Source organism: Peromyscus maniculatus, chromosome 5 (assembly GCF_049852395.1).
Source record: "Peromyscus maniculatus bairdii isolate BWxNUB_F1_BW_parent chromosome 5, HU_Pman_BW_mat_3.1, whole genome shotgun sequence".
Classification (NCBI taxonomy): domain Eukaryota; kingdom Metazoa; phylum Chordata; class Mammalia; order Rodentia; family Cricetidae; genus Peromyscus; species Peromyscus maniculatus.
The window spans coordinates 50,825,423-50,835,289 of NC_134856.1; the positions used below are offsets into that span (position 1 = coordinate 50,825,423).

Here is a 9,867-nt window from a genome sequence, read left to right on the forward strand (position 1 = left end):
GCTGCCCTCAGACTGCTGCTGGTTCATTCCGCTTGGGGACCATCATGTTGACCACAGCCATCTGGAAGTTTCTCTTCTGATTACCTACATAGCGACTGTCTGCACATGGAGGACAGAACCGTTAACAGACTGAGGGATAGCCAGGCTCGTCTGACTTGTTCTCCCTTGGGGTTTCCTGGGGTTGTCATGGGGGTTAGAGCCCGTGGGGTCCTTCACAAGGCTCTTTTCTCTGACCAGAGGACTGAGGCAGCCTCTCTGCTTTGTGTGGCTTCAGGGTCACTGCTCAGTTATCAAGAGCACAGGCCCTGCACCCTCATGACACTTTTAACTGTTCCTCCTCCGTCCCCTCTTCCCGACTATTCCACGAAGTCCTCTAAAACCAGACACTCCCAGAGCACCTGTCCCATGAGCAACAGGATTTTTATAGCAGCTGTCAGAATTGAGGAGCACCACCTTGCCACATTCTACCCTCTAGAAAGCAGTCACCAAGTTACCCGTCAGTCAAGGGGGTGTGAACAGGAAAGAATTTACTGGCCCGTTAGAAAAAGCCTAAGTTTCCCTGGAGGTGGGATTGAAGCATTAACATGGGGACAAGGACAGAGAGTACTCCAAATGTGGAGAGCAGCATATGCCAAGGTCCTGTGGCAGGCCACTCCCTGACACCCCTTCATGACTCCCGGCAGATCCTGTGCTTGATGCTGGAATACAACATCATCGACAACAACGATACCCAACTGCAGATCATCTCCACGCTGGAGAGCACAGATGTGGGCAAACGCATGTACGAACAGCTGTGTGACCGGCAGCGGGAGCTGAAGGAGCTGGTAAGTCCTCTCCACTGCCTGCTGTTCCCAGAGCAGGAGATGACCCCTGTGACTGCTCCTCTATACCCAAAGAGTTTGGGATCGTTCCCTGCTCTTCTTACATGATTCTAGATGGACCCAAGAGAGGTAACGCAGGTGGGCTGAAGTCACCCAACCCACTTCCACTTGATTGCAGGGACCCAGGTGTCATTGACCTACCCAGTCCTAGCTGAGAGGCAATGTCTACACATGTGCACACACAGGCCCATCAGGGCTGTCCTTTCCTCCGGAGCCACCCCCGGCCCCCTCCCCCCGCCCCCCATGGCCCTTGGCAAAAGGTGTGCACAACCCAGGTTCCTACCGTGAGACATCTGGTGTAAAACTTCTCTGTCATTTGCCAGCACTCTTGGTGGAAACGGGTGCCACTTAACCCCGACAAGAATTGGATAGGTGGTGGCGTCCCTTCCAGTCAGAGCACCCGCCCCCTCCCCCACCTCTGCCCGTGTTTCTTAGTGTTACATATGCCATAAGCTGCCTGTGCTATGACCACCGTCGTGCCTTCTGCCCGGTAAAGTAGCCACCATGGCGTCATGAGGCCGGTGGTGGCAGAGGGGACATGTGACTCAGCTGGTCTCCTTTTTTTCTTGCAGCAAAGGAAAGGCGGGCCCACCAGGCTAACACTGCCCTCCAAGTCCACGGTAAGTCTCTGCAGGGGTGGGTGGAGTGGAGCGAGATGGGCGGGGCAGGGAGGAGGGATGACCAGGAGGGGAGGGGAGGGATGACGATGGGACAGGGAGCTAGGCCAGCTCTTCCAAGAGGCAAATGGAGGAAAGGGAAAGAAATGAAATCCAAGCAGAGTTAGGATGTTGCTATGCTAAAGCTTGTTTCCGATATTGAGGCTGGAGTTGCAGCTCACCAGTAGAGCACCAGTTTAGCTAGCGTGTGTGGAGGCTCCAGGCTTAGTCTCCAGCACCTTGAAAAAGACAAAAGACTGCTTGCTGGTGACATCAGCAGTATTACCGAGGGGTTGCTAGTAACCATGGTAACAGTAGCTAATCGGCACTGGATGGTTAGTCTGTTTGACTTTTACAAAAGGCGCACCATTTTCCAAAGCCTTCGGGGATCTAATTTCCTGCTACCCCACTGTCCTCGGCATGGCTTCCTGCTCATGTCCCAGGAAGCCTGCCCAGGCTCCAGCCACCGCGGCTCCATCCCAGCCAGCCAGCAAGGAGGAAGGAAGTGGCAGGGTAGAGCCCGCCCTTCCCGTGAAGATTCCTCTTAGAAGTTCCATTTACATCTCATTGTCCATATTCAGCACCTAGCCTGATAATTAGCTGCAAAGGAGGATGGGAAATGAGCTGTAACTCAGGGGACGGCTAAAAGTCAAAGACAAGACCTCAGTCCAGGGCATGCAGCACGTGTGTCTCTCTGCTGGCTTGGGGCTAAGGGTGGTGACTGCCTCTTCACGTGGAAAACCCACAGGAACTGGCGGCTAGAGGGTGTGCATGCATGTGCATGCATGCGTGTAGACACACACACACACACAAGGCACACCACGCATGTGCATGTGCATGTGCACGCTCTGCTTGGGAGGGCGCTGGTCTTGGTTGCAGCCCAGCCGTGACTCAAGCTGTGAGTCACACCACAGGCCGGGCCACCACCCTTCAGCTCCTGGGGACATGAAGCCCTCGGTGTGGTCAGAGACGGTGTTGGCTTCAGATAAGGCGGAGGGGGAGAGGGCATGAGGCCCACCTGATAGCTACCCCGGCCTGCCCTGAGCGCATCATGCCACCCACTGCAGGATGCGGACCTGGCCCGCCTGCTGAGCTCTGGCTCCTTTGGAAACCTGGAGAACCTCAGCTTGGCCTTCACCAACGTCACCAGTGCCTGCGCCGAGCACCTCATCAAACTGCCTTCTCTCAAGCAGCTCAATCTGTGGTCCACGCAGGTGCCGCCCCGCCCACACCCCGTCCTCTTCCTCACGCCCCCAAACTCAGTCTTTCTGCCCAGAGCTCATGGGCCCAGCCACTTGCTCTGCACACATAACCCTAACCCATTCCCCCCAGACAGGAAGAGGTTGGGGGCCTCGTGCCAGTTGACAGCCCATTTCCCAGTTGGGAACACCCAAGTCCAGGGAAAGCTCTGTACAGACTCCTGAGTTGGGAGACACAGGACTGAGAGATCACCTTAGGCCTCTCCAGCCTGCCAGGGAAGGGGTACATGAGTATGCTCTTGGAGCCTGCTGGGTCCCAGTGTGGCACCACTGGCCTAGCCCTTTGGGGTACACAGGCTCCTCCATCTCTTGAAAAGGCCACCCAAGCTCTGCCTTCAGACTTCAGAGCCCCGAGTTCAGACTCTCACAGAGGCTCTTGCCTGGCCTAGATCCCAGTCAGAAACTAGATCTGAACACAAGACAAAGGGGTGTGTGACTCAGGAAAGAGGGCATGGCCTCCTAGCTAGATCCCACCACCTCCCACTCCTACCCAGCCTTAGGGTCCCCTCCCCTGGGCCTGGAGAGGCTAAGAACCCATGTGCCCCACAGTTTGGAGACGCCGGCCTGCGGCTCCTGTCGGAACACCTCACTATGCTCCAGGTGCTGAACCTGTGTGAGACCCCAGTCACCGACGCCGGCCTGCTGGCCCTCAGCTGTGAGTACCTGGTCTACAGCAGGTGGGCTGACCCCCAGCTGGACACCCTGAGAAGGAAGCAGGCAGTTTATTAATTAACCCATTTGTAGCAGACCTGTTGCATGCTGGCAAGGTGCTGGGAGCAAGCAGAGGGGTGGGTGTCCCTGCCCTCGAGGAGCTAGAAGTCTGGAGGAAGAGGGGAAGTCCGTGAGATTAGCCTGTGTCTTCCACCCAGCCACAGTAAACCACCGTGAAGTTTTCTAGGGCACCATTGTCACCGGTGTCGCACCCAGCAGCTCCAGCCTTGCCAGCTGCTCAGAAACACGCCTCGGGGCTACTGGGGTCCCTAGGCATTCCTGGGCCTGTCCAGCTTGAGAAGCATTCAGTAACAGAAGCTTAGGGAAGGGGCTAGGGTACGGGTTCCACAGAGCTCTGATCAAGGGGGCATTGAGCCTGGGAATCTGCATGTGCTGGGCTCCCTATTTTCTACCTTGCTCCCTTAAGACAAGAGGCCTGGTGATTCAGCTGTGAAATGGCCAAGCAGGCCTCTGGGAGGTGGCAGAGAGTCTAGCGCTAGGTCACAAAAGTGGCTGTGGCACTACTTAAAAAAAAGCTTATGGACCAGTTCTGGATGGTGGGAGCTCTGATAGAGGGGAAATTGGAGGAGCTCCCTGCAGGATATTCCTGCAGGAGTCACTCAGGGGTGCGTGGGTCTAATGAACCCCCACTGGTCTGCACCCCACCCCCACAGCATCTCAACATAAGCATTTGGGTGTGTCTGCAGCAAGCACCCATATGGTTCCAACATGAACCCCAACTTGGTGTTTGCTCTTGAGACCCAAAGCCAGAGATGCCAGGGAACATTCAGGATCTCTAGGGGCAGGGCTAGAGCTGAAGGGGAGAGAAGGTCAGAGGTCAGGGACCAAGAAAAGACCCAGCTCTGACGCCAAGAGCGTGAAATGGACTACCTGGTAGTCATGATGGCTGACCTCACACCATCTCAGCTCCCTTAACCATCCACACTGAGAGTGGCCTGCAGCTTGAGTGTCCCCATCCTGCCATAGTCTACCGTGTGGACTCACTGTCTGTCTGTCTATCCTTACCCAGCCATGAAGAGTCTTTGCAGTTTAAATATGAACAGCACCAAGCTCTCGGCTGATACCTATGAGGATCTGAAGGTAAGCCCTCCCTGCTGGCTCCCTCCCTTCCTGGCTCCCTCCCTTCCTGGCTATCCCCAGCTCCCTCGCTAGCCACCCCCCTCCCTCCCTCCCTGGCCACCCTTAGAGCTACATCTCCAGCACAAGGACTGGCACACCAGGAGCAGACCAAGATGGGTAGGGGTGAGGGCATAGTAACAGAGGAAGCCAGACAGGGCTCTGTATTGGCACGGGAAAACCAAGGACCGCCTTTTCCAAGAAGAGGCCGCATATGTTGAATTCAAAGGATGAGAAGCCTGGGGTGCCCAGGGTGAGAGGAAGGTGTATGCAGAGAAGACAAGCACAGCTGGCCGTGGCAAGCACAGCTGGAGTAAGACAGAACAGGAGGGCTGATACAGATCCTCGCTGGGTCACAGAAGGGCTGGATTTTTTTTTTTTTCCCAGAACACCCCTGGGGCTGTCGGTGGGGTCTCACGTCCTTCTTTTAAAAACCTAGCTGTTGTTTGGGAGATGACCTGTGGGAGTAGGAGCCAGGGCAGAAGCAGGCCATGTGTTCTCTAGGCTGCTGCAGGCCCTCCAGGGCCTGGCCTGGCACCTGGGAAGGAGAGGAGGGGGCTCGAGAGGATTGTGACAACTGGGACATTTCCATCCATCAGAACATATGTGCGTCGTAGGGAACCTGGAACCCTTGGTCAGGCCCCACCTTCGCCAGGGTCTCCTGGTGGCTCTCCAACCATTACCAATCACTCTCTCTGGCTCTCTCGCACCTGGGCTTGCTCTTTGACCCAGGCATGGATGTAGCACCTGCCAAGCCCAGGCAGGGAACAAAGGCCAAACAGCAGCTGCCATGATGTGTGACCAGAGAGGTCACGAGTCCCAGAAGGCACAGAACTTAGCAGTCCCCGGGGGGAGGGCAGGCGGTGGGAGGGGTAAAGGCTCCGACTGTAGAGCTGGGTACAACGCAAGATGTCTCTGCGGAGCAATGCTGTCTACCTTGGGTCAGGCTTGAAAGAAGGGTGGGCCCCGGGACTCGTACCTGCTAGCTACATCTGTGCATTTACACACGTGCACACAAGCACCTTGGGGGCACCTGTGCATGTTGCAGTGGAAGAAGCAGAGGCCTCACAGTGTCCTGCGCTCCAGGTCCCCAAAGCCACAACGCCACTGAAGTCAAATGGGAGAGGGGAGTGAGAGCAGCCGCTTATGAGGAAAAGTCACTGCCTTCTCTCTTCATTTTGAGAGAGAGAGTGTGTCACATGTGTGTGCATGCATTCAGAAGGCATCAGATGCCCTGCGGCTGGAGTTCCTATGGTTGTGAGCCATCTGACGTGGGTGCTAAGACCCTGACTCAGGTCCCTGGAGGAGCAGCAATCACCGAGCCGTCTCTCTAGCCCCCAGTATCTTTTTAAAAAAATATTACTCTGTGTGTGTGTGTGTATTTGCGCGCGCATGCTCGAGCAGACATAGAGGTCAGAGGACAACTGTGTGGAGTCAGTTCTCTCCTTCCACCTTTATGTGAGTTCCAGGCATCAAACTCAGGTCACTCGGCTTGTACAGTGAACACCTTCACCTGCTGAGACATCTGACCAGCCCCTTATTTATTTTTTACATCCCAGAGGGCCATGGTGCCAACTCAATGATACTGGTGTTTGACCAACCTCCGTCCTTCCTCTCCTGGGGCATCTGGGAACTTCCTGACTTTTGAAGAAGGATGGTTGTGCTAAATGCCAGACAGGCAAACCCACATGGTTGGATAGGCAGTCTGGCCTGGTCTTCCTGTTCTTTCCAAAGAACCTGGACATCTGTATTTTTCTGTTCAGCCTCCTAGACTGGCAAGCATGGCTTGACAGTGTTTCCCAACTCTGTACTGGGGACCACAGGCCCCAGCTTGCAGCTTCTGCCTGGGCAGGGGAAGCCATTGAAGATTGTTGGGCACAGGATAGAGGCAATGAGCAGGCTCCCTTTGTGTGTGTGTGTGTGTGTGTGTGTGTGTGTGTTACTGAACAGGGATGTTGGGAAGTCAGGAAGTAAAGACAGGAGACCATTAAGGAGACAGATGCCTCTGTACAGTGAAGGAAAAGGCTAGCTGTTGAGAATAGTCTGCCAGCAGGAACAGAGGGCAGGGACTGAGAAGAATCTTGCAGAGTGGATTGGGCTGCGGCTGGGCTCAGTTGCTAGAGCACTTGCCTGGCATGCGCAAAGGCCTGTGTTCCATGCCCAGTTCCATACGGACCAGATGAGGTGGTACATGCTTGTAATCGTCTCACTCGGAGCTGAAGGCAGAAAGATTAGAAATAGGAGGTCATCTTTAGCTTCATGGCTGTTTGAGGCCAGCCGGGACTACATGAGGCTCTATCTCAAATAAATATTTTATTAAAGTATAGGGAGAACCATATTTCAGTGGAAGGACAGGAACCCAGGAGGAAGAGTGTCCAGGCCAGCTTCTGGTGCTGCCCTGGTCCCTCACCCACTCTGTCCATTCTCATTCAGCAATGGGAAGGGACCTAGAGATACATAGTCTATTACATGATGCTCAGGGCTTTCCCACAACGTCACATTTAATCCTTAATGCCACCTGGGAGCCAAGGACAGGACTCAGATCAGCCGTAGTCACGAGAAAACAAGCTTCAGGGTGCCAGATGTGTAATCCAGTCTCACAGAGCATCTGTGGTTCCACAGAGGGCTGTGGTTTCTGCAGCCACTGTCTCGTGTCTCTGAGGCCACCTGCCCTGTGCGCTGTTTAAGGTCACCAGCCCCTTCCAGAGCCTTCAGAGCCCACAGCCTCATCATGGAGAGGGTGTGGGTGGTAGGAGACACACACACACACACACACACACACACACACACACACACACACACACACACACATCTCCAGCCCTTCGAAGATCAGGCTGTCTACCCTCTGGTTGCTGGGGGAAATGGCTGGATTTTGACCAGGTACCTTCTTATCACCCACAGGCCAAACTTCCTAATCTGAAGGAGGTGGACGTCCGCTACACGGAAGCCTGGTGAAGCCCCCTGTGTGCACAGGATGGCGTCGCACAAAATAAAACGACTCTTGACTAATAGCCGTAGAGCAGTGGGTCCCAGGGTGGCCCCAGCACCTGGCTGTGGGTTAGATGGGGGAAGTCTTGGGGGGGGCGGAGGGGGGGAGGGGGGGATCCTCAGCACGCCCAGCCCCCGCCTAATTCTTAGAGCTTCATATCGGAACCTTTGACTTGGATCAAAAGCGGCCTTGGTGGCAACGAGAGGAGGAAGAGCGGGGAGGGGGAGGGCAGGGGAGGGGCGGGCGGGGATCCCTGTGTGGATTTTCTTTGCCTTTGTTGTGTGATGCCATGTGTGGGGGCATCCATCCAGCCTGATGCCATCGCCTCGGGCCAGAAGGAGGACGCGTTTTTTCTTCCTGGAGGTGCACCGAGCCGAGATCTCGCCCCTGCCGTTGGGACAGGAACACCCAGTCATGTCACCCATCGTCCTGTGTCCCCACCATCGCTATGCAAAGTGGTTCTTGTACATAAGATTTAAATAACGCACCTATTTAAGAAATGTTGACAAATTGCGGGTCTGGGACCTGCTCTTATTTATGAAGTCTTTGACCAGCCCTCCCCCCCCCTCCCGCCCCCCTGGCGTGTAGTACTGTCTGGACCAGTCAGCTGTCGGGTTAGTGCTAGTGGTTTTGGTTTTGGTTTTTAAAGGAAACAAACAAACAAACAAAAAACAACAGAGGGGAAAAAAAAAAGGCCTTTGGAAAATTAATTGCTTTTTTTTTTTTCCTTAATGAACTCTTGTATGCTAATGCTCTCCCGTCAGACTGCCCACCTGCTACTCTGTATTATTTCCAGATGTTTCCAGCTTCCTCATGGGTGGGGGTCAAACTGGGGGAGGAGGAGAAAGGAGTTTAGGGTCTCCATACTGTAGCTCACTCCTCCGCTCTGCTGCTTCTGTAAATCTGGAAGGGTCCCAGCCTTTCCTCCCTGTATACCCCATAGAAGAGTTGGTCCTCCAAGGTCCTGCTGCCGCCCCCACCCCTCTCTAGTGGTCCCTGTCCCCTGCTGAGACTTGCGACCTGTGGCCTCCCCACCCCGTGGTTCCCTCACGCATGCCCCATGCCCCATGCCCACCTCTCTGCATGGTCTCTTGGGAGAGAAGAGCTATGTCACCCAGCCAGCCTGACCCGACCGTCCACACCTCCTCCTCCCCACCAATGTGATCACTGCGGCATCCCCTCACCTGTGTGCCCCCCCCCCGCCCGCCCCCGAGGCAGACCAACCTCATTTCTTTTTACAGACATTTGGCTTTTTCTTACCAAGCCCTCACTGTACAGAACAACCCTTTGACAAATTCATTTGGGGTCCCCCCTCCCTCTTCCCCTTTTTTTCTGTTCGTTTAGCACAAATACGTCCCCTCCCTGGCACCTCCCAACCAAACCCACCAGTCGACGTTCATTGTTTTATATCTATTTAATCTTATTCGATGGAAACCACGCTTCAGTTGTTTTATACTTTGCCAGGTAGGACTTTATTACCCCCGCCCCCAAACTACGCCCTCATTTTTTTAAAAAAGGAAAAAAAAAAAAAACCACACACAAAAAAAAAACACAAAAACAAACAAACAAACAAAAAAAAAACGGAGACTTTGGGTTTCAGTCTCAGTCTTAATTCTCTTTCTGTGGCAGGTTTTCTTTCGTGCGTGTGCCCGTGTGTGTGTGGAGTGAGTTCTGTTTTGTGTTCGTTTCTCTGTTGATTTCTTCGGTTGTTGTTGCTTTCTTCTCCCAACTCTCCAACCCCGGTTCCGAACTTCACAGCACCCTGGTGCAGAGAGACGCAGAAGCAGAATAAGTAAATAAATAAAAAGGGAAAAAAAAAACCAAAAGAAAAAAAAAAAAGGAAAAAATTTTCAAAAAGATAAAAAAAAAAAGAACTAAGATACCCCGCCCCGCCCCACCCCGCCCCGCCCACCCTGCACTGTTGCTTTTCTTGATGGTTAATAATAAATACTGTCACGTAGCTGTGTACAAAGAGATGTGAAATACTTTCAGGCAAAAATAAACTGTAAGTGACTCATCAAAGGCTGGCCTTGCTGTGTAGTCGGGGGTGAGGGGTGGGGGTGGGGAGTGGGGAGAGGCCCCACTCACGGACAGGACGCACCTGAAGACTGGCTTCCCACTCTGGGTGCTTGACCATGGCACCTGAGTCTGTCACCCAGGGCTGTGGTATCCCACTCATTGTAAGGTCCGAAAAGCGGAGTCCCTGGCCCGTGCCTACCAGTTGCCCTCTCATC

General features: G+C 54.2%; 1 protein-coding gene across 3 annotated transcripts in view; it reads left to right on the forward strand.

The window, feature by feature from the left end:
* Cmip (c-Maf inducing protein) overlaps positions 1-9,143 on the forward strand; it is a 198,886-nt gene extending 189,743 nt beyond the window's left edge. For all 3 annotated transcript variants that reach the window (XM_006986345.4, XM_076572193.1, XM_016004941.3), the window contains 6 exons: positions 684-824; positions 1,454-1,501; positions 2,605-2,751; positions 3,346-3,451; positions 4,538-4,608; positions 7,546-9,143. In XM_006986345.4, the coding sequence (XP_006986407.1) occupies positions 684-824; positions 1,454-1,501; positions 2,605-2,751; positions 3,346-3,451; positions 4,538-4,608; positions 7,546-7,599 (567 nt within the window). In that variant the 3' untranslated portion in view covers positions 7,600-9,143. The remainder of the gene's footprint in view (positions 1-683; positions 825-1,453; positions 1,502-2,604; positions 2,752-3,345; positions 3,452-4,537; positions 4,609-7,545) is intronic.
* The last annotated feature ends 724 nt before the right edge of the window (positions 9,144-9,867 follow it).